At 52.2% G+C, this 26850-nt stretch overlaps 9 protein-coding genes across 9 annotated transcripts; 5 read left to right on the top strand and 4 right to left on the bottom strand.

Annotated features, from left to right (window-relative positions):
- Positions 1-25: 25 nt before the first annotated feature.
- PtrM4_064090 (Tymo-45kd-70kd domain containing protein) lies at positions 26-1445 on the top strand (the record flags this gene model as incomplete). Its single annotated transcript, XM_001933124.2, has 2 exons — positions 26-299; positions 349-1445. 2 exons carry the CDS (start codon positions 26-28, stop codon positions 1443-1445), a joined length of 1371 nt encoding a protein of 456 aa, XP_001933159.1.
- An 878-nt stretch (positions 1446-2323) lies between these two features.
- On the bottom strand, positions 2324-3342 carry PtrM4_064080 (SWIB-domain-containing protein implicated in chromatin remodeling; the record flags this gene model as incomplete). Its single annotated transcript, XM_066105647.1, has 4 exons — positions 2324-2547; positions 2771-3080; positions 3131-3276; positions 3336-3342. The coding sequence occupies 4 exons, from the start codon at positions 3340-3342 to the stop codon at positions 2324-2326; spliced, it is 687 nt and encodes a 228-aa protein (XP_065964274.1).
- An 859-nt stretch (positions 3343-4201) lies between these two features.
- Positions 4202-6844, bottom strand: PtrM4_064070 (Sec10 domain containing protein; the record flags this gene model as incomplete). The annotated part of the gene is made up of 2 exons (XM_001933122.2): positions 4202-4472; positions 4521-6844. 2 exons carry the CDS (start codon positions 6842-6844, stop codon positions 4202-4204), a joined length of 2595 nt encoding a protein of 864 aa, XP_001933157.2.
- Positions 6845-9267: 2423 nt separating this feature from the next.
- Positions 9268-9424, top strand: PtrM4_064060 (uncharacterized protein; the record flags this gene model as incomplete). The annotated part of the gene is made up of 2 exons (XM_066105646.1): positions 9268-9334; positions 9396-9424. The coding sequence occupies 2 exons, from the start codon at positions 9268-9270 to the stop codon at positions 9422-9424; spliced, it is 96 nt and encodes a 31-aa protein (XP_065964273.1).
- Positions 9425-10467: 1043 nt separating this feature from the next.
- On the top strand, positions 10468-10608 carry PtrM4_064050 (uncharacterized protein; the record flags this gene model as incomplete). The annotated part of the gene is made up of 1 exon (XM_001933121.2): positions 10468-10608. One exon carries the CDS (start codon positions 10468-10470, stop codon positions 10606-10608), a length of 141 nt encoding a protein of 46 aa, XP_001933156.1.
- A 1408-nt stretch (positions 10609-12016) lies between these two features.
- On the top strand, positions 12017-12595 carry PtrM4_064040 (DUF3602 domain containing protein; the record flags this gene model as incomplete). Its single annotated transcript, XM_001933120.1, has 2 exons — positions 12017-12074; positions 12255-12595. 2 exons carry the CDS (start codon positions 12017-12019, stop codon positions 12593-12595), a joined length of 399 nt encoding a protein of 132 aa, XP_001933155.1.
- A 1629-nt stretch (positions 12596-14224) lies between these two features.
- On the top strand, positions 14225-15374 carry PtrM4_064030 (2OG-Fe(II) oxygenase; the record flags this gene model as incomplete). The annotated part of the gene is made up of 2 exons (XM_066105645.1): positions 14225-14618; positions 14668-15374. 2 exons carry the CDS (start codon positions 14225-14227, stop codon positions 15372-15374), a joined length of 1101 nt encoding a protein of 366 aa, XP_065964272.1.
- Positions 15375-15463: 89 nt separating this feature from the next.
- PtrM4_064020 (Smc, Chromosome segregation ATPase) lies at positions 15464-19795 on the bottom strand (the record flags this gene model as incomplete). Its single annotated transcript, XM_066105644.1, has 2 exons — positions 15464-19620; positions 19684-19795. 2 exons carry the CDS (start codon positions 19793-19795, stop codon positions 15464-15466), a joined length of 4269 nt encoding a protein of 1422 aa, XP_065964271.1.
- Positions 19796-20367: 572 nt separating this feature from the next.
- PtrM4_064010 (NHP6B, Chromatin-associated protein containing the HMG domain protein) lies at positions 20368-26019 on the bottom strand (the record flags this gene model as incomplete). The annotated part of the gene is made up of 8 exons (XM_001933116.2): positions 20368-20508; positions 20556-20977; positions 21225-21914; positions 24532-25401; positions 25448-25502; positions 25558-25758; positions 25811-25844; positions 25904-26019. The coding sequence occupies 8 exons, from the start codon at positions 26017-26019 to the stop codon at positions 20368-20370; spliced, it is 2529 nt and encodes an 842-aa protein (XP_001933151.2).
- Positions 26020-26850: the final 831 nt, after the last annotated feature.

The raw sequence follows: 26850 nt of genomic DNA, 5'->3' as shown, positions 1-26850 counted from the left end.
TCGCTCAATGTAACGCCCACCCACCATGGCAACTCTCGCAGCAAACGACCAGGAGAATGCCGTCCGCCATTTGCAGGCCGCCGCCGCGGGAAAGTCGCTCAATGCCGGAATCAAGAGCTTCAACGCCAAAACACCAGGAAACAAGGCCCCAAAGACGCCCTTCAAGATCCCGCTCAACGACGAGAATGCCGTAAACATTGCTGGAAAGTCGGTTCTGCAGACCAAGGGCAAAGGAAACGAATTGTTTGTCAGCAAGAATGGGGGAAAGACGGATGAGAACGCCTTTGTGACGCCAGCAGGTACGACATTGAGACTTGCGCTGCGCAATACGAAGACTGACATTTCCAGGTCCCCGAATGCGTGCGCCATTGGGAATGAAGACAACCAACGCGAAATCAAAGGCCTTTGCAACCCCCGCGCCCCTCTCAGCAAAGACCCAGAAACTGAGCCCGCGTCTCCGCCGTCCCAAAGTTAAAGTCCACCAGCCCGAAGCCCAGGAGTCCGAGGACGATGTGCCCGAAGTTGAATATATGCCGCCCAAGGAAATCCCGCTCCAAGATGACATGGACGAATACATGCCCAAGGGCTGGACCATGCCCAAGCTCAGTGACCAGGACATTGCCCGCGGAATCTGGCAAGCCTATCACAACCCGGTTGAAGATGATGGACGTACCCGCGAGCAGCGCAAGTTTGAGGAGGAAATTCAGCGTGACCGCAAGAAGCGTGATGAGCAGTTTGAGAGGGTCTTTGCGGCACAGATGGCCAAGGACGATGCTGAGACGAGGGAGTACTATGGTATCAAGGCGCCGAAGAAGGAAGGACAGAGACTCCCAACTACGACTTCCACGCTGAGGAAGGCGCCAACTGGACCGTCTACGATGCGAGCCAGGTCTGCAGCTGTCGCGCTCGCTCCCGCATCCAAGCCGAGCTACGCTGCTCCCACGGCAGCTGCAAAGTCGCGTGTACCCACTGGACTGGTCTCGGGCAGAAAGGGAGCAAAGACGCCTACAGAGCTGAGCGCTGCTCGTCAAGCATCCGCTGCAGCAGCATCCAAGAGTACCATCGGCTACGCTCAAGGCCGCGCGGGACGCACCGCTCTGGCAGCACGCAAGCCACTCTCCAACGTCACCAAGCCTGCACCTTTCTCTGCCGTCTCCCACAACCGCAGCGCGAGCACCAACATGGGCACTACGCGCTCCCGCGGCCCCATGTCTCGCTGCAGCTCCACTTCCACCACCGATACATTGGTCACGCCTCCCGATGACGAACAGCCCGGTCGTACAGCTGAAGATATGGAGCGTGAGATGGAGTTGCTGCTACTCTCGCAGTCGGATGACGATGAAGACGAGGCTTGGATGAAGAGTTTCAGCAACCAGTTGCATGCGCATGATCCTTTTGAGGAGGATGTCGAGAACTTCCAGTTCCAACTTCCCGAGGGCTTCTAGCATCTTGTGACTTGTCATGCATGTTGGCTTGGAGACGAAGACGTCTATTACTTGCAGTACTTGGTTTATGATATTGCGAGTTTTGGTTAAAGGATACCTTGATTGTGTTGCTTTGCGTATGACTGACTGATTCATTGTTTGACTGACTGTTTACGTTGATTGTGATATTTTAGTCTTTTGGAACCACGACGGACCACTGTTCGTGGGTAATACTATACAGATAGCAATAAAAATACAAACTACTCTCATCTTCCCTTCATCCACTTATTTCCAACCTACCATCGCCTTACGAGACGCGTCACTCACAACACAACATCACCAGGACCAAAACAAAAGAGCTCAGTGATTCTGTTTAGTTCGTCATCGGTATGGAAAAAGCAAGTGACCAAAAGGAGCAGCAGTCCTCCCTCTACTAGCTGGCCACACTACCGCACTTTGTAAATATACATGTCCTTCTTTCCCCTTTCGCATCCATGACGGTTACGTACGTAGAAGTACCTTGGCAACCTCCTAGCCTCAACCCATCCCATTTCCCCACCCCCCAGCCTGCATGAAAACAAGGAAAAATAAACGATAGCAAGGGACGATTACGCTCCGATTTTCGCCGAAAAAGTTAACATGCTGAAACACCGTGAATGCGCCATGCTGCTAAGACTCAAGAGAATAAGAAAGCGAGATGGTGACGAGATGATGACATAGGACAGATCGGAATAACGAGACGGTTGTCATTGATGAGTCGTGACATGAGTGGGTCGACGAGTCGGTGTATGGGGTTGTAATAGAAATGCATCGATTTTGGATCCAGATGGTTACATGGCGCAGTGACGTCGACAAGATGCACATCCTAGTGCAAGGTGTCATCCCAGAACAGGTATGCACTAGTTTACCACTTCGTCGACTGCATACAGATTCTGGTTGAGGATCTTGTTCATGGTGAACATGTGGACACGGTCTTGCTTGAAGACTGCGCGCATGGCATCGTCGCATCGGATCTGGCGCTTGTCGCTTGGGTCTTGGAGTTCGCGCGCCTTGACGTATTCCCATATCTTCTTTACTGTTTGCGGTCGCGAGAGCTGGGTTTCGCCGAGCAGTTCCGAGAGAGCTGGGGAGAGGGCCATGGGTTTCTAGTCAAGGTCAGCTATTACTGGACAAAAATACAGTGCTTCAGAAAGGGTGGCTTACATGGAAGCCTCCTTTCCGACTTGGACTCTTCTTTTCCCCTCCACTTCCCGACCCGATGTCGCTGTCATCTTCGTCCTTGACACGGTTCGAGCTCTTCTTCTTCGTCTTCTTTTTCGGCGCTGGTGCTCTCCGCTTTGTATTACCACCCCGCGTCGCTCTGCCCATGCGTGCATTCTCCTCAGCCTGTAATCTCGCGGCGAAAGCAGCATCATCATCCTCGTCCTTGACCCGGGTCTTCTTGACCTTCTTTTTCGGAGGCACAACATCTTCAACCTCGGACACTACAGACTCGTCATCGGCTGATCGCTTGTTGTTTGAGACGTCCGAGGTGTCGCCATTGGAGGTTTTGGCGCCATTCTCGACCGTGGGCACGGGTTCAGAGGCCTCAGAGCCGCCATTCTGCTCGCTGTTGAACTTGTCGAAGCGCTGCATAATGAGGGTAGTGATTTGTTCCTGTTTTCCAGCCTTAGTCCATGCTAGAGCGCACTTGGTCGCATTCAAACCTTTTGCTGTGAGAGATCATGGTCAACTCTTTCTTGTAGACCCTTCCGTATGCGCTTCGCAGAGATTGTGTTGATGTCGCTCGCGCGCAGGATTTCGTCGATGATGGCCGAGTACATGGCCACGACGTCGGCGGATAGAGGCTCTGCTGTGGCACGTCAGGTCATGGATATACGCGTGGTGGAGTCGGGGTGGGTGGATGCTCACCTGCCATGGCTGCGGTGTGACCTCACTCTGCTGCAACAAGTCTTGCGGTTGGTGATGGCAAAGTTGCAGAGACGCGGTCGCTGCGTGGTGCAGTAGTGAAGCGAGCGGTATTGCGCAGTGGCTATAGTATAGCTATGGTATTGCTATGGTCTATGTCGTAGTCGTACTAAGAACGGCGGCTGAGGCCAGGATCCAGGAACCGGGATGCGGGAGGGCGACAGCAAGCACGAAGATATACACAAAGCGTCGCGTGAAGCGGGTTTGTCGCCGGTCTCTCACCTCGCGATCAGCAAACGTCGTCGTGGTCTAAACTCCAAAACGGGTGAGAGACAGTAGCGAACGTGCAGCCGGACTGTCTGACGATCTAAAGCGGTAGTGCCGACGTAGCGGGGTCCAGTCAAAGAGAGCCGGCAGCAATTACGTGGGCTCAAAGGGTAGCCGGAATGGGACTGGAGATTGCAGTATGAGTTACGCGCAGTCGCGACGAGATGCTGAGACTGGAGACGGGCACTAGGAGAGTAGCGATAATTGGAGCATGCGCGATGAGGTGTGAAGATGTGAATGCACGGGCGGTCTAGGCTCAGGTACGGCCCGACGATGGAGGAGGCTGGGGAAAACCATCATGGCCGATCTGAGTAACTCGGCCAGCCATGCCAGCCCAAACCGTTCACTTTGTCTCGCGAATGCGTGAGGCTTGAACACGTGCAGACGTCAAGAGATTGTCTCTGCTCACTGTCGCCTTGACTGCACCATTGGCTGGCTGCATGACGGTACCAAAGCGGTAGTCTATTGCTACACCGAACAGCCTTGCTTCCCGGCCCTTGGCACTCCGGCAACTAGTTGCCGCCTACTGCTTGCTGAAGCCTTTACATGACCAAACATCCTACTCCGTACATTTGCTTCTCTACTGCACTCTTGATCTGATACCAGTCCGCCCTCCTCTCTGCAAACTCGTACACTTCCTCGGCTCGGAAAATGCCATGGTACCGATCAGTGTCAGCAATGATGGTAGCTATCTCCTTGGCTTCCTTGGCATCGATGAGATAGATCTGTGACAACTCGCGCAAGGCTGCAAAGTACTGCATAAGCGGCTTGTTGCGCAACGAGACAATATAGGAATTGTATGCATTCATGTCACTGTTTGTGTTAGTGACAGCCAAACATTTGTATGAGCATGCATCATACCTGATGAGCTTGATGGAGCCGTCCACACTTATCCTCTGCCGCTTTAGATGTTTACAAAGAGCAGTGAACAGACGCACCCCCACTTCTTGGTTAAAAACATCCAGCACGTTCTTGTCAGTGCTACCGATGAGCATGTTTGTGTGCGATGACACAACTTCCACAATCTTGGTAGCCGTCTGGCTGGGTCCGATGTCCATGACCTGCACCTGACCGTTGGGACCTACAGGAGGGTTGAAATCTGTCGGCTGCTGCGTGGTACCACACAAATACTCTACTTCGTCCATGAGCACATCAATACCTTTGTTGAGACCTGCAGCAACCCGCTCGTCCAGCATTGCCTCGAAACGCTTCTTCTCTTTTGCTGCAACACTGAGAAAGTCGTCGCGATCTGTAAGCTTGGCAGCGACCAGCTCCTGGAGATAAAATACTTCGACCATCTGCTGAATCAAATCTCCAACATTTACCAGTTCCAAAAAAGCCACAAGGGGTGCAACGCCCTCCTTGGTGTGATCTGCTACTTCGCGCGGCTTGTAGTCGGCCAAGTGGCTAACAGCCTTGTCGAAGCCCAGCTTCACGTGACGATTACCGAGAATGTGGACTAGGTTGATAAATATCTGCTCCGACTGCTCTTTTGCCTCTTCGCCCGATTGGCCACCAAGCTGGACGAATCGTGCAGCCCGTTCAAGGCCTGACTTTGCCATGTGTGTCAAGTTCAGAGCCACCTCAATACTGAACAGTGACCGGATACCTTCCAATCGAGAGCTCATGATTGCTGCTTTGGCAGCAAGCTCAGTTGTTGGAGCTTCAGCTCGTGGCGTCGAGGTGCCTTCGCCAGGAACTGGAGTGCCGACTCTTGAGGTCGGGTCGAAGGTGCTATTCCTATTCGCTCCACTTACAGTGTCATTGGACTTACTAGCTGTCGAGCCGCCCATGGAGGGAAGTACATTGACAGGCATCATAACGACCTTCTTGAACGAGGACAAAAAGTCCTGCTTTACCGCTTTTCTGTTGACGTTTGCCATGAATAGGGTTTCGGTGCTCTGCTCTTCTTCTTGCAGCCGCTTCTCCCATGTGTCGACCTCTGCAGCCGACTTACGCTTGAAGTGGTCTAGCTCTTCCTGTAGGTAAAGGTCAACATGCTGCTCAAAGCAGCGGGAGACAATTCGCTTCGCTTCTTCGTTAAAGTCTGGTTTGGACGCCTTTGTATGCTTCAAGGACATTGCGAGTTGGAGCGCTTGATCGAATACTCCTGCAATGGCTTCTAGGTACGCCTCAATGCTCACTTCGTGAGCCTCGTCGAACAAGGTGGTGAGATACTCCGCGATGACATCGTCTGCTACGCGCTCTAGAAAAGTGTGTAAGACATCGACAGCAGGTGGGAAGACACGATCGATGATGGTGGCTTCCTCGTTGAGTGCCATGGCCAATCCTCTGAAGAATTCATGTGATGGTTTCAGCGTCAAGGTGTCATTTTGGAGACAGTCGGTGGGATTTCCAAGCTTCTCTTTCTCCAACATCAATGGGTGGTTATGAATGAAGGAGTCTAGACATGCCGCACCACCGTTCAGGGCTACCAGGACTGTCGCAAACCTCTTCATGCGACCGTCGAAATCTTTCTCGGCGTACCCTTGCTCAAACTCCCGAAGCACGGCATTTTCGAAGATCCCGGTCATGGTATCTAGTTTCTCTTCCCGTTGACTCCAACCTTGCGCATAGTCGCTCTTCGCAAATATTTTGAGTTGTGCGAGCATCTGGGCCTGTTGTTCAGGGTCACGGTAGGTGCGGAAGAGTATGGGATCTGTGTGGCTTCTGGACCTCTCCAGATCAAAATAGAATGGGGCGAGTGCCCCGTAGATCTTCCCATACTCTTGCCGTGCCATGCCTCTGATGGAACGCACGTTGGATAACACTTTGACAGCCGCTTGTGGGTCCACGATGTGGGAAGTCGGGGCCAAGGTCCCGGACGGCGACAGGGTCATGTCGCTGAAGCCTTCATCCAGCGTTGTGGGATGTGGCCTGTTTCTATCTTCTTGAGATTTCCTTAGTGTGTCTTCCTCTATGGCTGCATCGAAGAGCGTCATGCTCGTCTTGCCAGATACATCACTCCCAGGCGGCATGGCATTGGTGCTTCCATTGAGCGTGACGCCAGACAGACGTGCCTCTTCAGCCTTCTGTGCCTCGCGTTTCTTGCGCATAGTCTCCTCGAATCTACGCTTTGCTTCAACTTCGTTCCAGCAGCCCATGCTGCGGAGGCGTTGTATCCACCGGGTGTCATCGTACACCATTTCGCGCATACGTTTCGAGGTGCGGGCGAAGCTAAACATGTCGGCAACGGGCAGATAGTCGAGGATTGCGTTGATGAGCTCTACATGTGATGGTCAGACACATGGCTTGATATGGCCCAAGGCCCATACCTGCAGGCAGAACCGCCTTGGAGTCGTCGACGAGCTGCGTAGACCGCAGCGACGCCAGGACGGCGGGCTGTGTCTGGGGCATGGCCCGCTTGAAGTTTGACTTTGTTGCCATGATCGGGGTGCGTTTAGACAGGATTGAGATCAATTCCTTTGCTTTTCAAACAAGCCGCTCTCCAGCCGTGTGGTGCAATCTTGGATCGAGGTGAGGATCTCCCGTGGGTGTGAACATGATGGTTGGCGGCTGGCAACAAGCGGCAGGGTCTTGTAGATCAGACATGGCGTACTAACTATTGATCGCCCCGCAGCTAAGTAGACTCGGTCCATGGAGCAAAAACCACGTCCCAAGAGCAATCAAAACAATGTTTCTTGCTTTTGGGCACTGCTGGTCATCACTCACAAAACCCAAGCACAAGGCTTTGCTTTGCCATCTGCCGTCCCAGCTGCACACCCTCTGCAGCAATGGCGCGTCGGTAAGCACGCCATTACGCAGCGGGTCGGCCGGGGAAGCAGGGAGCACATCACGCGAGAATGGGTACAGTGTGTGATGTCGATGGTGGCGCCTTCAAACAAGAAACATATAGATGCGCGCCACGTTCGCACTGATCGTGGTCAAACAAGATGATGGGGACCGAAGCGACGCGTCCAGAAGCCGGCGATGCACCCTGACGTTCCAGGCGTGCATCAGACACGTGACGATGGCGGTATGAGCAGGGCTGTCGCCTATCATCATGTCTGCAATAATAGTCAATAGCGCCGCCCTATTAACGACTTGACGAGTTGGGATGAGTGTTTTGCGCGAAGACTGGCCCTGAGTCACCATGGCTGGGCAGTTGGAGGACAGAAGAGGCGGAGGGTTGGGTTACAGCCAAGGTACTCAGGTCTTAGTTTGGAGTATCTCAAACCAAGTCAAAGTATCGGCAGCCAAGACCTGTCATGTTGAATTTGTCTCGGAGGCCGAAAGCTATTTGCTATTATGGGATGAGGCGAGTAGCGACCAAAGGCTATGTTCATCTGTGACTGGCCGTCGGTCGTCGTCTTACTCGTCTCAGGGTCCTTCAGTCTGTGCAGCAGGAATTCAGTGGCAGTCAATCAGTCCTGCGCGTCCTCGTTGAAGGGGCAGTGAAAGTAATCAAAGACAGTAGGCCAGGGCTTTCCCGGTCGATGGGTAGTAGGGCATCGGGGCGCAGCTGGGCACCGTCGGCAACGCGCAACCGTAGGCTCGCGCTCGCGCTCGCACTGAGTGACGCGCCTACTCGTCGTTCGTTCCTTGGCTGCACTCGGGCTTCGCATGTTGGATGCAGACTCTCGAACACGAGTTGTGCAAAAGGGATGAAACTGTGGCTCCCTGCTCGGCTTGGCTACGCGCAGCGCGCACCCACCACGGCGGCGGTACCTGCGTCACTCAATCGGCGGGCCGTCGGATGGCAATTCCAAGTGCAATTCACAACGTGGCAGCATGTCTAATTGCCCGGTCGAGACACTCGTGACTGTGTATCGCCAACGCATGCGGCTCTGGTGGGTCGCGGCCCTCATCCGCCCAAGGCATGAGACGCGCTGGCCTCCATGACGGCATAACGGCTGAGGCTCGATTCGCACAAAGCAGGGAAAAGCAGGGAAGCGTGGAAGGCGTCTAGAAACAGCCGTGAAAGGATGTTGCTGGGTTTCAGGCTTTCACCACCCAGGCCCGCCGGCTCCACACCGACGGCGAGCCAATGAGCAGAGTGAAGCAACGAATGGCTCACCCTCGGCCAGCTTCTAGCCCTCAGTGACCTTCCACACACGCGCCGCGCCAGCTTATGTTATCAGGCACGGGTGTCAGACTTGTCGACGATGCGCTGAGACGCCGGAAGGACGAGGCCTCGTCCCCATTGGCTGGCCCGCTCCAAATTATGGGGCCACGAGCAATGTCTCATGCCATCCCTTTTCCGGCACTGTCCAAGAGTCATCCCAGAGAAGCAATGTGCAATTGCTTCACTTCGGCTGAGCTGTGCTTGAGATACGTGCCAGAAGGGCCACGTACTGGCTACCCTTCTGGCACGGCCGTTGCCCCGTGATCATGGACGACGACACCGGCCAAGGGCGACGTCAGTTGGCTTTCTCAGGGCCCAGCACTCCAAAAGTTAAATATACATATACATGTCCCAGTTATCGGCCCACTGTCACAAGTACTGCCACTTCTGTTGCACCCTTACCATACACCTTTTGACTTTGCAAGTCTCAGACATAGTCTTACTTTTACTAAAGTCCCACGCTTCTTACTTTTACCCTTCCCCATAACTACCCCGACCCGTCCACAACCAATTCCCAACCTCCTGCCTCCCAATTCAAACACAATGGCTCCCACTATCATGCACAAGAAGCCGAAACAGGTTGGAGAGTACGACCCGCGGGACGGTGGTCGTAAGTAACTTGCTCTGCCTTATTCAACTTGCACACACGCTGACTGGACTGCCCACAACAGGCAAGCCGCTGCCGCAATCGGACAAATGAAGGAGAGGCTGCGCCTTGACTGACCAATCACCCGTCCCCAATTTACGACGCTGGCGCCCCCATCTCGCGCCCTGGACCGCAGCAACCATCTCACCGAAATGTGCTATTTTGCAATGTTGCAGTGCAACAACTTTCGCAATCTCGCAGTCTCGCCATCGCCTTGCGCATTCTCAACACTCGTTGTTTCGGCCCCCATCCGCTGCGCTCGCTGCTTCCTGGATGCGCCTGTGCCTAATTTCCCACCCCCCCCCGAGGCGCAGCCGGACGTCGACTGCATCTGGTGAATGCTCGACGGGCTGTGTTGAGTGGTCGGTGAGCGGCATTGGAGTCATCGAAACCACGTCCAGGGCAATTCGAAGGACCTTCTCTCGCTACTTATCGAACCGCCGCCAGATGCTGAAGTTGGCTGGGACGCCTTGAAGTCTGCCCCTTGTGGCTCGTTTGCGGCTGTGCATCAGCTGCTTCACCAACTTCACCACCCCACTAGGCAACGAACCACCCTCCACAGTCCCCCGACCCCACCCAACAACCTTCTGCCTGAATTGGCTGCCCTGGCCCCTAGTTGCAGTCTTCACCACTGTGGCATTGCTCCAAATAGCGGTCGACTAAAAGAGTCACCCTCCTCAGAGTCAGTGCCCTTAGCCGTCCAGAAGCACGCTAGAAAGCGGTGCAGCCTGGTTGCCGCCTTGTTCGTCAGGTACTACCCAATAAGCATTTCTATTTCGCCCATCATGGCGCAGTCAAGCATTCTTTTTGCGATGCTGGGTCGGATTGACATCGACTTTTCTGCGTCATAGCCTGAAAAAAGGCAATCATTGCCTGGTCCTGGAGGACTCAGCGCCTACGACAGGCCTCAGGATGGAACTTATATACAACCCAATGTCTCTTGGTAGTGAGACTTCCTCTCTTACTACACCAACACACCACACCATACACTCTTAATTCTGCCTGCATATCAATATCCAAGCCACCGCCTGTATCCTTCAGCCATAACCAGCAATCAAGACACCCACGCCGAAGAACAAATACCACCACCCGGCATCATGCAAACAAACAACAACCAAGAACTCAACCTCACCTACACCGACCCCCAGCCTCGCGACGGCGGAGCACCCAACCCAGGCGCCATGTTCAGCTTATCTACCATGGCCGGCGACGAAGCCCAGCCCCGTGATGGAGGCTAAGGGACATCGAGCCAGACTTCAGTACGTTCAACGCTTCACCTTTTACATTGAGCCCAACTAACATTACCCAGCTCATATCTCAATTGCTTCACTCAACTGATCGATCCGGCTATGTCCCATCATTAACTCGGATCAGCGTGCAGGACACCACCACCAACGACGCGCGCTATGTTTTCAGCTTCGGCACTGTATTATTACTACCACCATGTACCATCACGACCACTGTTCTTCTATTTGGCGATTCCGGCACCTACTTGGAAGCCGCCCTGTTACCACCATCTGTATCTGACCGTATTTTATTGGAGTTTGGGATTTCCTTATCTGCGGATGAGATGACTGTTTTCATACACTAGACATTTTGGAGCGTTTCCATTTTTGGGGATATGCATATGCGGCGTTTTCATGGGGCTGAGGGCAACCTTACAGCATTGTTGTCGCTTTGGCGATATTCGGCCAGAATAGATTGGCACGACATTGTAGCACTTTTCCATCTTGTATTAGAAACGATTGGCATCATAGAGCATAGAATCACTGGCGACGCGACTGAGCGCCCAGAAGAATCACAATCTTTCAAACCTCAAACACTCTTCATCTGCAGTGACTACAAACGATTACACTACTTTGGTAGTCTACACCTAATAACTAGAGCGAATGTATAGTCTACACAGCTGGTGGCCCCGCTCGACCCAGCGGTTCGGACTGTGTCTTGTGTATCCAAGAGAACTATGGATTGTCTCCGCACCCCACGCTGGAGCAAAGGAGGGCTTGGCGCATATAATGACATTACGCGCACCTGCATGCCTGCTCTTTGCCCCCATGCATGTCCGTACAGTATGTCACCCAACGTATCGCATCTCAAACCATAGTTGTTTCTCGGATTTTCCCATCAAACACTCAAGCTGCGTCTCTTGTCAGCCCCAAGTTTCCCAGCGCAACTCCTAAGATGCAGTTGACCCGCTATAGTGCTCGATCTGCGGACCCCGCTGCCCGAACTAAATCTTAGTCACAGAAACCCTAAAACAGAGTGACGCACGCGCACAACCTGGAGAATTTCACGGGTCATAGGACAAAGATGGTGCCCGACTCAAGCAGAATGAGGACTGCAGACGCAGCACGCCCAGGCGCGAGCGAGTAGCCGGCTGGTACAAATCAGGCTCGCGCTTGAAAGAGGATGATTTCCTCGAGCAGCAGCACCTTTCTTCCAGACTCTTGTCCCTTGCGCCAGGCTTGTTTGCAAAGGTCAAGAGCACGGTCAATATAGGCGGTGTTGGTGATTGCGATCGCGTCATCACTGGCGTCTTTGTTCAATCTCTCTAGCCTTCACAGATCGCATCCAAGTAGCAATCGCGTCAATTGCTACTACACTACCGTCCTCCCACGTAGCCTCTTCTGCACCAGTTTGTTCAAAATGGCTACTCGACCAGCCGATTATCAGCGCGTGGCCTCACACGGGCGCGGGGGTGCTGGTAAGTCCTTCTTGTTCATACAAGTCTTGGATCACAGTTCTGTAGCGCCCAGCTAGTAGACAGAGGAGCAATCAGTCTCGAAATGTTTCCTACCTCGTATGAAGCACACGGTCCATAGCTTACCGTTCCATCGGCGGCTCCACACGACCGGGCTTTAGAACCTGCACTGACGTGTATCAGGAAACATCGCGAAAGACGACCCGACCAATTATCCGAAGCCAGAAGATCTCGTCACGCCGACGCTCAAATGCGACACGTATACGACAGGTCGCGGCGGCACTGGAAACATGGCCCGCAACGACCCTCAACACCCTGAACTTGCGCGCGCGGCCCAGGACGTCGATAGTACACCACAGCCGGAGGTCCAGGGTCCCAAACACTATGGCCGAGGGGGTGCTGCGAATGTCATTGGCGAAGAGGCCAAGCGCAACAGTGAGGATGCCAAGCGCGAGGATCAGGGTGCTGGAAAGGGTCTGCTCGGTAAAGGCAAGGACCTTTTGAACAAGCTGGGCAAGAAGTAGGCTTCAACCATACTTGCCATGCCCAACAACCTCGCGCGACACTGTAAGTGGATCGCTTGTATCCACATGAGCTAGCCCGGGGCAGTTGAAACGGCTTTTGTTTCTTTACCTATTTTCATGATATCCCTAAGAGTTGCTACTCTATCGTAGGCAAATGGGAGTTGGTGGCATTTGCTATACTCGTCTGAAACTCTACCCTACTTAGAGCATGGCATTTATTGTATTTGCGCTATCTGTCAGAGTGTCGAGCAAGATCTTTTCGGTCCGGTTAGCTATAATGATATTAGCTTGCATCGTATGTTTGACGACCTACAAGCACTCTACCGGGACTCCCTCGACATCTTATCGATTATTCGTCGTGGCAACCACCTCTAGTTGCGTCGCATCGTTACTGTTGTATCATGATACCCGCGGGTCTTCGGACGTACTAGAGCGCGAACGCGGCTGAGTTACAACGCTCATCTTCTTTCAAGTATTGCTCTGCGCCTCGGCCTTGTCATGTTTCAGGCCTTAATTTTGTTTACAGACCATACTATTTTCCGATAGGACGAAACTAGAAACTATCATTTCAAGTCCGTTGTTCGGCAAGAGGCAAGCGCCATGCGCGGGGATTACCGACATCCACCACGGTGGGGCATAGCTTCACATCGACTCCAAGTCTTTGCTTTCGCAAAACCCATGTCCCGGTATCGCTGTTTGAATCATTTCCAGGGACGTATTTAGCCAAGAGTGGACTGAGCAGACGGGTTATAAATGCCGAGATCAGCAGGAAAGAGCCGTTAGAACGCTGCAACAATGGTACGAAGGATCCCACCAAATCGCGCTCACCTCCGCTACCCGATGGCTTGGTAAGCTATTCGCGCAGTTAGCCAGTCTTCGGCATCGTCGGGTTGGACCTTCCAATTTGATTTTGAGGATAATTTGGCAACATGCCGTGGCTGCTGCAGATCTACATGTAGTACCCGAACGCATGCCATACACGTGAGTATGACGTAAAACTACGGGCAACCGTCTCCGAGATTCTGAAAGGGAATAACGAGCAGAGACCAAGGAATCTGCAGATGCCGGGTATATATCAGGCTCAAAAGTAACCGCAGTACGCGAGTAGTTCGCATCAGGCCTGTAGGATCCCAGAGTTTTCCCACCCACCACACCATCGATCCATCCGTCGACTATGCGCTATACCGGCTCCAGAACACACTCCGTTATGCAGCTAGACAAGTGAGCCCAAACTCCGGTGAGTTGTGGCGAAACGGCTTAGCATGCGCTCTCGTCCGAAAGCGCAAGCCTTGTGATGTTTATGAAATCACATCACTTTACATGCGCGCACATGCGGGTGTGCTTCATGCTCATGCCACAATTACGCCTTGATCCACGACGTGGTCGGCATTCATTGGCCTGCGGAACCATCTCCAGCGTGAGAATCGGCGCTCCTCTCCTTTCAGCTAAGAAAACCCGACCAGCAAAGTAGGTGTGGATGGCCGTTTTGCGTATTAAGGTTGCGGAACGTCCCGCCGCTGGTGGCTCACTGGCTCTGCATAATTGCTCTCATTTCGAAATCTCCCCTTATTTCGTTCCAATTCATAGTTGAGGAGTGAGAAAAGAAAGCAATCACTCGTGGCATTCATCATGTCGACCACCACTACACAAACACACACAGATACCTGGGTTCACTACCATGATGGCGGTGTACCTGGCAGGAGACGGGTGCTCAAAGGCGCTGCTGCCAAAGAAACATTCACAGCACTTCCCAAAATCGACTTTCAACGAATATATTCGGACAACCTCGAGGACAGGAAAGAGCTAGCCAGGGAAGTGGGTGCTGCATGTCGAGACATTGGATTCTTCTACGCAGTAAACCACGGAGTGGACGATGCAGTATTGGAGGGCACCTTTGATGCTTTAAGGGAATACTTTGCCCTACCCACAGACATCAAGATGGAAACACATAACCAAAAGACGGAGAAGTTCAGAGGATACGAGGCTTTCCTAGAAGGCAAGCTGGATCCCAGCACACGAGGAGGTATGTCTCAACCCACTCAACAATATATACGACAATCTACTAACCATAGAGCTAGACCTCAAAGAAGGTTTCCTCATGGGCGAAGACTTTACTGACCCTGAGCAACTCTCCCTCCTCACATCGACGCCTCCACCTCACGTCCACACACCGCGCAACCAGTGGCCGACACACCCATCCGCCCTCTTCTTCCGCCCGGCAATCTACCGCTACTACCGCTCCATGTTCGAGTTCAGCAAGCGCATGCTACACATCTTCGCCCTTGCCCTCGACCTCCCCGAAACACACTTCGACAACATCTCCACACACCCCATGACAAACGTCCGCGCAGTCCATTACCCACCGCAAGAAAGCCAGTCGGATGTGGGCATCGGTGCGCACACAGACTTTTGCTGGTTCACACTCGTCTGCCAGAGCCGCACCACCTACCCGGCACTCGAGGTCCTGAATGCAAATGGCATCTGGGTCCCCGTGCACCCTGAGCCCAATACTTTTGTGGTGAATATCGCGGATTTCCTCAAGTTGGTTACGGGTGGTACGTGGCAGAGTACTGTGCATCGGGTGCGGAATATCGGTGGGGAAGAGAGGTACAGTATGCCCTTCTTCTTCAGCCCGAATGAGGATGCGAGGGTGGCTGTTTTGGAGCATCTGCGGCAGGAGGGTAAGCGGTATGAAGAGTTTGGCGTGGGCGAGTACTTTCAAAAGAGGTTGGACATTGATCGGACGACGCATTTGGAGGAAGATGAGGAGAAGATGTAGTAAGGTTGAGCAAGACTGTAATAGATCAATAACAAATAAAAATGTGTCGAATTTTACAACAAGACATGATGGCCCATGATGCTACTCCGTCATATATCACCATTCCTCCTCTTGGCCGCCTCAAGCGCCATACGCATCCTCTCCTCCTTCTCACTAACCCCTCCCGTCTTCTCTTGCACCGAATCTCCACCCCCATTCTTCTCACCACCCTTCCCCATCTTCATCTGTATCAACTCCCCAATCTCCACCTCATCACTTTCCAAATCCTCCATCTTCCTCTCAAACTCCTCCGCCGTCTTTCTTTCATTGTCGACTCGATCCATCTGCAGCTTAAGTATGCGCTCTGCATTCATACCCTCATATTTCAACTGCGCAACCTCAGCATCGATAATGACATTGTTGAGCTTAACTTTCAACGCGTTGAAGAGGGAAAGAAGGTCTTTCGATGACGCTTTCAGGGCCTTGATGGTAGCTTGCGCGCGGAACAAGACCGCTGCATCACTTGTGCTATCAGCCATCTCCCTGAGATGCGTGACAATGGAGACAGTGTCTTGTTGATCCGCGCTCACTGCCTCAACGACGGCATCTTCCGCGGTATCGATGAGCTTGATCATACGAGCAGTTTTATCGTGCTTGGCTTTTAGCACAGCCTGCTCCTCCGCATCTTGGTATCGCTTCTCCATAATCTTCATCTTGCTGATGTTACCTGCAACGTAAAGAGGCTGTATTTCCGTCTTCTTGTGACGCTTGTCACGATTTGCGATGAGCTGTGCGACACTTTCATGCCTCTTCTCCACTTGCTCATGCAAATCTTTTAGGAGTTCAAGACAATCCGTAGTGCTTGGAACGTAGTCGCTTTGTAGACTCTTGAGCCCAGACGCCGAAGTCTGGAGTTGGTATTCCACTTGACGATACAAGTCCATGAGTGCAAGGATCTCTTGCTGGAGTTCGGAATACATTGGGTCAAATACAGAAGTCACATAACTCTCGTATTCGTCCTTGTCCTCTTGTGCCTTCAACTCTGCTTCCTTCTGCTTGAACTCGTCTTCTAGCTCGTTCATCTCTGCATATGAGATCTCGTTACTATTGAACAAGTCCTCGTTGTTTTCCTCGTTCTCTTCCTCACGTTTGCGGCGTGCGTCATCTTTTCCCCGACGGATGCGAGATGCCGAGGCTTCCCAGGACTTTGTGACTGCGTCAATGTCGTTTGTCTTTGAACCGACACTAACAAGCTTAGTTCTGAGGTCCTGCAATTGTTCGCATGGGATATCTCGAGTGGTATTGCTGGGTAGCAGCGCATCCAAGATCTCGTTTGGACTGAGCTTGGAAGGATAAACAGCGGAAAGTGGGCGTCTTGCGCTAAAAGTCAGTGGCGCAGGTACAGGAACACTAGTCTCACGACTAGAAGGTCTACTGATAGGCTTTTGCGTGTGTGGTTGATTCGCACCAAAGAAAATCTCATCTTGACCCTTGCTGCTGCTACGGCCAGATGGCGAAGCTGCGCTCGGAACAGCAGAAATTGGCATTCTATGTCCATGTCCCAGTGCAACAGGTGAGGCTGACGTGCTTGCAGATGGCACATAAGCCTTGTATTTCGGCGGCGACCATTCTTCCGGATGAGATTGGACTGGGGTCTTGTTGGTGTCATCGTCCACTGAGCTCGTCGGGGTCAAGATCGTGGTTGATTGCACAGAAGGAGGCGCGGAGGGGTGCACAAGTGTGGCTTCGGCGCGTGTAAGTGTGTTTCTTTGCATCAAAATAGGTCGCCCACCCGGACTGTATTGATAGTCATCCTCGTCCTCGTCAGCTGAATCCTGTGGTACCTGTACGTTCAGATGCGGTTTTCCTGTAGAATCGTTAGAAGCTCCTCGGGAGCGCGTGGACTGATGTTGCTGTTGTGATGCCTCTGGGTCTATTGTAGGTGATTGAGGTGGGACGTCGAAGTAGTCAATTCCCCGTATCTCCGATTCAGCTTTCATGAAAGCCTTGAATATCTTGATCTTCTCCTCAACTTGTGGTTCGCTTGCCTCTCCACGAAGCATAGCAACATATCTCTCCAGCGAGCCAACATACCATGGGTCAAGATCCGGAATGAGGTCAGCAAATGTGGGATTTGGTGTCTCTCTCGCCCTTTCGGCATCAACTTCGCGTCGCAGTTCGGCGATGGTTTCGTCTCGCTCTTTGATGTTCTGCTCTTTCCCTTCCACATCTTCTTTCAATCTCTCAAGTGTTACACCATTCTCCTTGGCCGAGGCTTCAGAGTTGGCACTAGCTTGGTCCGCAGCAATCCTCATTGTCTCAATTTGTTCACGTAAAACATCCATCTCGCTTGATGTATGCTTCCTCGAAGCCTCAGTTTCAGAGTCAAGCTTTTGTTTATCAGCTTTGAATATCTCCATTTCAATTTTGGAGTGCTCTCTCTCCTGCTGTAATTCTGCCTGTAGCTGTTTAATGACATCATCTTTGGCATTGAGATCTGCGGTATGATCTTGACTAGTGTATCTTGTGGCGTTTCGATCGATGCTCTCTGGAACAGGATGTTGACCGCCTTGTGTAGGCCTGGGAGTTGTTCTCAAGGGCGCGACAATCGCATCTTCGACGACACAGCCCTCTTGTGTAACTTGTGGAGTAGTCGGCACAGGATTTGCATTCCATTCATTCGATGCTAACGGAACGAAATATGTCGCTGGACTTGGCCAATCATGCATAGGAGGAGGTGAGGGAACATGAGCCGGTAGTTCAAAACCAGTCGGCTGGACCGCTTCGTCCTTCTTGTCCTTGACACCGAAAAGGGCCTCATCGTTAACTTCTTCACTTTGGCCCAGATGTTCCCAGTCTGAAGGAGCTCCAGCAGCTAAAACACTAAACTTGGACTTATCATCCCGAGGTGCAGATGGCATAGGAAGGCTAGGCGAGGCGGGCTTAGGAGAGGATACTCGGTTCTCTGCGCGTTGAGCATGCAGATTAGCTAGAGCGACGGAACTTATAGAGTCATTGCGTCTTGAGCCAGGCTCATAGCCAGATGCAGTACTAATACTGGCGCGATTAGATATTGGCGACACAGGCTGACTTTGTGGAATTGAATGATGAGGAAAGTCTGGCGCAGAGACGTTTGACTGGGCAGTATCAGTTCGATTTAGTGAAGTACGCGCTGGAATCTCTTCGTTAGAGACATTTGAATGCTGCTGTCCGTGGAATGAACCCTGCGACAAAGCTCCTGTCTGCCAAGCTGTCTGCTGAGATTCGAGTGACGACTGTACATTTTGTTGGGCAAGGGTAGCATCAGGTTGCGGTGGGGACTGCCAATGACTTTGAGAGTGAGGATATTGCGTAGGTTGCTGTATCGGTTGGTCGTATGTAGTCTGATTGTAAGCAGTAGGTATTGGTGGCTGCCCTTGCTGTGCTGAGAACTGCACCTGTGGAGTATACTGGAACTGTTCTTGCGCTCCATACTGAGCTTGGTTATGTTGGAGTTGGGGTTGAGGCTTTCCTGGGTGCTGAACAGGCCGTGGTGGAAGAGGTGGTGGTTGGTGAGACTGATGTATAGATTGTGTGCCCTGATATCCCTGTGTGTAGAAACTCGGATCGGTAGATTGGCCGACAGCGCCCTGTGGCGGCGCGTGATGTGCCTGCTGCCATGCAGAGTTTGGCGGTGGGACGACCCATGTGCTGCCTGATCCTGTGTTCGTGTTTGATATCCCGTATGATTGTACATCCGGTCCAGACTGAAAAGGTGGTGTATATGTCGATTGCTGTTCGTTCGGGGTGGTGGCTATGGAGGCCTGCTGAGGCGCACCTGATGCGTATGACCCTGGTAGATTTGCACCATAAATGGAGCTGGGCCGCCCTCCTGGGACAGAGTTATATTGCGAGCCTCCCGGTGTAGCTGAAGGCGGGGGTGGTATCCCTTGCACAGAGTACCCCCCTGCGTGATGCCCAAACCCTGCATTCTGTTGCTGTTCCTGGGGCCAATTCTGGGTGTTCATATAATTTTGCTGCTGCTTCTCGGCTTCCCGTTGGACTGCCGCTGCGAAGCCATAGGGTTTCGGTGGAGGTGGAGGAGGTTGATCCTGTTGCGGAGGATATGATGGGTGCTGTGCCCCAGGCATCGTCCCATATGTTCCTGGATTATAACCTCCTGTCACATTTTGCTGTGAATGGTTCCATGGATTCGATGTGTGAGTCGGCGTTGGCGCAGCCCATTGGCTGTGCACTTGGGGTGTAGCAGACTGGTATCCTTGGTGTGCTTTACACTCATGTCAGCGCCCTACTCTATGGTTGCATTTATCATCCCAAGGTGTGGGCATACCTCCGTATCCAGGTGGTGGCGGCGGAATCGGTGGAAGGGGTGCTTGTTGTTCTGTGAAGCTCGCTGTGCTTTCTGGACGCTGGTAGCCCAGTACTTGCCCATAGTTCTGCATGGTAACGGCTTCCTCTGCGCGCTTGGAGTCACTATTACTATCCAACACCCCCGATTCCTAACAAAAGACGAGTGGCAGATTGGCTTGGCTGGAAGCTCGTGTTTGAGCTGCGACGTGGTGGCTGCGTGTATTAATAGGTACGGTCTCGCTAGAAGCCTAACACTCAGGTGCACAAGGGAGGCTTGGAACTGGTCACAGAAGTGGTAGAGGGGTATTAAATGCTATTGATGTGTGAAGTAATTACAACTAAGTAGGAGGTGAGTACACTATGCTTCGTGGCTGTCCGGCGCGAGGCTGAGTGATGGAGTAGAAGCGCGCAGAAACCACAGCCACGCGACCCGGATGCGCATCTGCTCCCCACTTGGCCGTTCCGAACGTGACTCGGAAACAAGCCGATGACAGAGCCACCTGCTGCTGCACAACGTCATTCACGAAAATATATGCTACACAGTCAGATTTCTGTAGCATTATACATTAGGCGTAACACTAATCCGCCACCAAGGAAGACCTATCGATGACCCAGCGGAGAGACGGCGTTAATACCCATGACCCGCAGTGATACCTAGCGACGCCTAGTGCGCCTGGTCCCGTCTCTGTTTCGCGATATGATTAAGGACATAGTCTACGTCTTCTGCAATCGCATTCACAGTTTCCTTCTCCTGGATACTTTTCGGCGCTATGCGTGTAATGCCACCAGCTGTACTCAATGTCATCTATAACATATCAGCCCGAGTTTTGCATGAAGCTCCTGAGAACCTACCATATCCCAACGATGATAGCCATCTTTAACAGTGTCTGTTTGCTGTGTCGTGTTGTCACCGAACGAGGGCTTTGTCGATGATGCGAGCAGCCGCTCTAGCGATACGTATTTGCCCTCTGTCAATTTCTTACCCTCACGCGATTTCTGTGTGACATTTGGTTGAATTCCATGACGCTCAATGCTTTGCGGAAAATGATAACACAAAGAAGATCCTGATGTCCTCACGTGGCTTTTGGCCTTCACGATATCGACGTCGGCGAAGGAGGCATAGTCCACTGGAAGTTGGACCGTGATTGACTGCGAGAGCTCGGAAGAGCTTTTTTCATGATAGGTTTGTGTAGTGATGACTAGTAGATGAAATACACGGTGCTGTAGCAGGTCGCATCCAGCAATTTTCGGCATCGTGTGGACCATCTGGGAGACTAGCCCACGTTAGCAAAAACGCCGTGCCATGACTTGATACAAATAGCGATCGTCCATATTTCCTTTTGAAAAAATACTATACACTTCAACCCTGCTGTTCGCCGTATGTTTGCGATCCTGTACACTCATGAAGTGGGTATGGTATAAGCCAGAGGCATGTTGCTTTGCAAGGTCGCGTAAGCAGGCTCGTTCCTTGGTTCAGAAACCCCAAAGAGAATATTAATCTTAGAAAAGTATCAGACTTACTAAACATCTCTACGCTGTGGATCGCTTCTCGGTAGTTTGATTCACTCAAAGCTTTCGCCAAGTCGTCTTTGCCCCATGCTAAGAGTTCTACAGCATCGAGGGCACTCGGTGTATAGAGAGCTTCGTTGCGGCTATGATCTCTGGCTAGCAGTTCACCCAATTCGGAAAACTTGACGTGGGCATCGCTATGATATGATGTTCTTACTGCCCAGTTGGCTCCATTTACTGTTTTGATGCGCTTCTCGACCGAGATTGGGACCGCAACCTCACTGCCCCCTGTGTCTTCCAGCGAGGGCATCATCACATGCCCACTTTTGGGACTCCAGGTACCACAAGCTTTGAAGTCTTCATCGAAGTTGGTCTTTTGTACTTCGGCGAAGAGGCTGTTGAAGAACTCAACCAGGCTTACAGTATGCTCGGACACCGCATTGCCGTAGGATGGATGGTGGGGCAGCTCAGATTTCTTGAGATGGTTCAGTTCAAGGTATTGGCGTGCTGGAGATTGGCCCGCGGAGGTGGTAGCACCAGAATCTGTCATGGCAGATGTCTGGGCAGCGGAGCGGGGGTCTTGGAATACGTGGCGGACTGCGACAAGTAACTGAAGCCGAGATCCAGCAGTCGTCTTGCGCGCACAAGATCTAGACTGTGGCGATAGAGGTGACCATGTGATGCCAGTGGCACTCGTGGCGTCTACCAACATATCATATTAGCATCATGCCACTTAGAGTGTCCTTATGCGTACCGACTCAAGCAAGCCCCCCCAATTACTAATGGGTCAACGCTGTGGCAGCTGACACGAATTGAGAAAATGGTGCGAGTGTTGTGGCTCAGCCGCTAATCGATATGACCTGGTAACGTCTAGAACACGATGGGGAATGAAGACTAGCGTGTGACCACGAAAAATACTGCGTGCTATGTGGAGGCGATGTAAAGATGCCAAGCAGACAGTTGATGCAGGTAGGTGGTACAGGTGAAGTCGCGACAAGTGAGACGGGAGATCGTCATAGTAGCGGAAGTTGCGACTGTGATTGATTGGCTCGGTGCTTAATCGTGCCACGCATGATATGAGATGCCACGGAATTAGGACCACCGAACTACTACGATGTATCTGAATCCTTCTACCACTACTGTACAATCTATACGATGAAAAGTATTAGCATGATCGCCCAGGCCTTACTACGTGATCCTGATTGTTTGGCAAGGCAACTAGCGCGGAGTACGTGCGTACTGATCGAGGGTAGTTGTAGCTGAGTTGGCGATCAAGAAAATTGTCCGTAAGTTCTGTTCGTGCCCACGTGTATAGAATGTACTAGACAAGGATACATGCAGCGCCGAGTCAGCTCACTTATTCAATATGGCCCAAGCAAATAACCCTCCTAGGCCGTAGTACCCCAAGTTTCAACAAGTCGGTGCGAAAATCTTTCCGTAGCGTCGTCGGCATATCAAAGAAAGTGCTCATGGCTAAACACTTGATTAGTCTCGAGTCAGGCTATACCACTATCTTCTGCTCGAGAGAACGTAAAGGATGCCGTCCAATGCCGGTCTCATGCCGAACTCCCACCATCCTACAAGCTTCCAATGCCGCTTCGCTAACTAACACAGTGCCGCGCATACCAAAGAAGCTCCGCGGAAGTTCCTCTGATCGGAAGCGCACATCCACCACAGCAAGACCCTGGTTCTCGGCACAACGTCCCGACATGTGCCTAGGATTTCACCATGTTGGACTGCAGCATCGAATCGATATGCCGACGGATGGGACAACAGCATCTTACCACAGTAAAAAGATGTGCAGGCTAATGCTCCATGAGGTAGAACATTGGAACAAACGCGTGTTCAATTGGACCACGCAACTCGCATGGCCACAGTACCTCCGCGGAGGGCAAGGGTGTTAAGATCGACACCAAACGCGAATGCAGGAAAAACCCGACAAACAGGGTTCGAGAAGCACGTTGTTAGGGCCCTGGCGGTCCCCGAAACTTCTAGCGGGTTTATGTGTGTGTGTGTGTGTGTGTGTGTGTGTGTGTGTGTGTGTGTGGTGCTTGTGTAACACATTGCAGCTGTCTGTGGATCCTCCTTTTGTTTCGTTTGGCCTGCATAGACGATCGATGATACAACAACAGTAAAGACCGGCTCGGGATAAGATACCGACTATAAATACTTCCCTCTGTACAGATGGAGTAAAAAGAGTGCATATCACGTGTCATAATAGTGCTGAACCCTAGTGAGCGGATCCCTGATCGGCGTATGCACCTAAATCTTCGATGTTGGCTTTCTCGGTAAAATATGATCTGATTTCTCATCAAAAGGCGGCAAACATGGACAAGTGTACAATCTCGATATTCCGATCTGGATAAAGCATGCTCGGGGGAAAGTCCCGAAAGTGTCCGCCTTGCCGTCCTGCAGACGCGAAGCTAGCCATCAGGTACGTTCTATTGGAAGTTATTGCACTCGCCTTGCGCATACATCGTGATGGCCTCGACAGTAGCAGGAAATGCCGATTTTACTTTTGTGTCAGTGTTTGTTGGTGGTTAATGGCCGGGCCCAGACCACGGAGAGCTGACCTTTTCCATCACGAAACATGGTGAGATATGTACAGCCCTAGAAGCGAGAAAGTCTAGATTTCCTATATACATCCTGCGCGTGCTCTAGCAGCTGATTGTAGCCTTCTCATGTATACTGGTGGCGTGTTCTGTCGGAGCTAAAACTCCTTTGACGCTCACATGGGCAAGCAATGCGACATCCCTCTACCCGTGCATATGATCTCTCCATCTAGAACGGCTCGTGGGCCCAAATGCAACTCTTCAATCTGCCATATGCAGCTCCCTCCATGTAATCACTTGGTGTCTGGAAAGCAAATTTGTTGCGTGTGGGTGGGTATCATCCTGAAATATCAAATAATATAGGAAAATGTAAAGCGTCTCCACCGGCGATTGCCTGATCGGTATGCAATGAACCATACGAATCCTGGTGTTACTGATATTGCGCCAAAATACGGTTTTTGATAACGCCCCGCACGTGCCGTGTGCTGATTCAAGCGATGGAAATCGCCCGTAATATATATGTATTGTAAACAATGGTGTAAATCCAGAAAGTTAAGGCGAAACTGCGGTCTCCATCGCATCGTCATCTACTACTCGTGACGCCAATTCCCCTGCTCTTACTAGGACTGCAAGTGGACCCTGCGTCCGATAATCATGGGCAAGGTGTGGAAAATGTGAAGGCTGCATAGACTGAACAGGTCGATCTAACGGCGAGGGCGATGGTCCTATGCTAGGCACGGGTTGTGGAAGCATGCGCATTGTCTTACTTGGATCTGTGGGTAAAGTCTGCTCTGGATAACAGGACGTGGGCAATCCTTGGCCACTATGACCACTCTCGGATGATAATGTTGTGTCTTCATGGCTGAGACGAGGTAGGCGCGTAGGATCTCGCGTGGTCCTGCGAGAATGCATTTCGGCGGGTGACTGGTAGTGCGCCGAGTACGGATACGAGGGTGATGGTGTAGATACTGGTTGATGATATGGATTGGCGTCGAAGGGGATCCTCGGGTCTCGTATAGGGTTGGGTGCAGATGGCTCAAAGATACCTTCTCTTTGCAGAGGAGCTGGCCTTGGGGACGCAGAAGCTGGAGAGAACTGCTCGCCCGAGCGGGGGGAGTTGAAGCCTGAAAGCGGACGGTTGATGGGTGATGTCGGTTTCGAAGCATAGAGCGGACCAGGTGGAAGACGCGAAGGGCCGGTGGATTGACTGGAATCCGGCTTCTGTTGTCCTGATGCATAAGCGTCTGGCTGGGTTGAACTTAGTCTCCTATTTACTGATCGATCGTTTTGTTCATAACTGCCAGCTCGTGTTGAGGTGCTGGTCTCAGTATCCAGTTTCGAACGTTTGCCTTCTGAGACGGTTAATGGTCTGCGTTTCGAGTTACTGGCAGTGGGGTACAGACCTTTGGTCGGTACCGAATGCTTCGCTTTGAAGTCTTCCAAATACTTTTGATAGGCTTCGAAGTGTGGAGTCTTTTTGTACTCTGCCAACTCAGCATAGTATTTCTCCTTTGCACCGTTGGCTTGTCGTTCACAGCCCTCACGTTCCTCAGCAGGCAACACCTGCCATTTCTCGCCAACGACTTTGGCGATCTCTGTAAAGGAAAGATCTTGGCCCTTTAGCGACTCTCTAACCTCTGCAAAGCATTAGCCATGATCATAGTAAGCTAAGAAGGTACATACGGTTTGAAAATATGACATAAGCTGAAGGAGGACGCTCTGGAGCATGCTCGTCGGGCTGTACCAAGTTAGAAAAGCGAGACCATGTGGGAAAGCTGGGTAAGCAAACTGACCTTTGGATGTCGTCGATACTTTCTCTTGGCACCAGTTCCACTAGGAGGTGGTTGAGTAGAATCGGGCGGCTTGGTCTTGCTCTCAGGACCTGAGTCGTCACTTCGATAAGACCCGGCAGTGCTTCCGGCTCGTGCGAGATTGATAGGAAGAGGCCTGTCGGAAGACTGTCCGCGCGACTCGGCGATGGCCCTTTGAAGTTTCTAAAGGAGCTTTAGTCATTAGTGACGATTGATGGCAGTGAAGCAGACGTACCCTTCGGTGGCCAAGCTTGACGTTGAGATGACTTCTATGGAGTTGTAAGCAAGGGTCCACTTGTATGCACGTGGGGTGGGGATGATAGCTTACAGGTCTGATTCTGTTATGTCGAGAACAGTATCCCAAGTGTCAAAGCCTTCGGCCGCGAGTACTTGGTAGTATTGGGACAGTCCCAATCGCGCGAGACGGTCTCTCAGGTCGCTCATGTAGGAAGGCGTTGGCGCGGCCGCGTTATTGTCGTGGTGTAGCGACCGACTCTGGGAAGGCGATGACCAGAGAAGGTCGGATATGGGTGCAATTATGAGAAGACTAGTGGCAATGGTTGCAGATGGGGCGTAAGTGATGATAGTCGGGTATTGCGGGACTAGTGTACAGGGATGGAAAAGGAAATGGTTGACGGCGGCTCGGGCTACGCGATTGGTGCGGCAAGGCGACAGTGGCGGGTCGTGTCGTATCGAGAAACCAGGTAGGGTCAAAGTGTTGCAAGGCGCAGAAGCGCAGAGAAGAACAAGTGAAGGAGTCGTCAACTGCTAACAGGCATGCCTAAGTGGTGGCGCGTGACGTTGGGTTTGGGGAAGGTGGGTCCCGGACCGATGCAGCAGAAATCTGTAATTATGCTGTTATGGCGCCAGGACTCGTCCCGGCTACTATTGAGATGAGGGGAGCGGACGCAGCCTAGTATAGACACGACCAGGACAGCGGCCGACGAGAGTCAGTAAGCGGCCGGGGCTCATTTGGCGCGACCAGAGCGGCGTTGCGACGCGACGAAGAACAGCCGCAAAGGGCCCAGATTGCGGTGAGAGCAGGTAGCTCAGGACGCAGACGTTGCAGGCCCTGGACGTCGGGACAAGGCTAGTAGCAGACAGGACTCGGCGCAATCATTGGAGGCGACTGGCGCGGAGTAAGAGCTTGTATAGTTTTATGGGTGGGGGATTGGCTAGGTCAAAAGGGGCGTGTGTGGTGTGGTGGTGCTGGTGTTGGTGCTGGGGGGAACATGGCGAGGGCAAGCAGGAGAGGAGAAAATTGGAATGGAAAGA

Source organism: Pyrenophora tritici-repentis, chromosome 2, assembly GCF_003171515.1.
Source record: "Pyrenophora tritici-repentis strain M4 chromosome 2, whole genome shotgun sequence".
In the NCBI taxonomy this organism is placed as follows: Eukaryota; Fungi; Ascomycota; class Dothideomycetes; order Pleosporales; family Pleosporaceae; genus Pyrenophora; species Pyrenophora tritici-repentis.
Note: the sequence above shows the minus strand (reverse complement) of the source record. Positions and strands in the feature narration are given on the sequence as shown.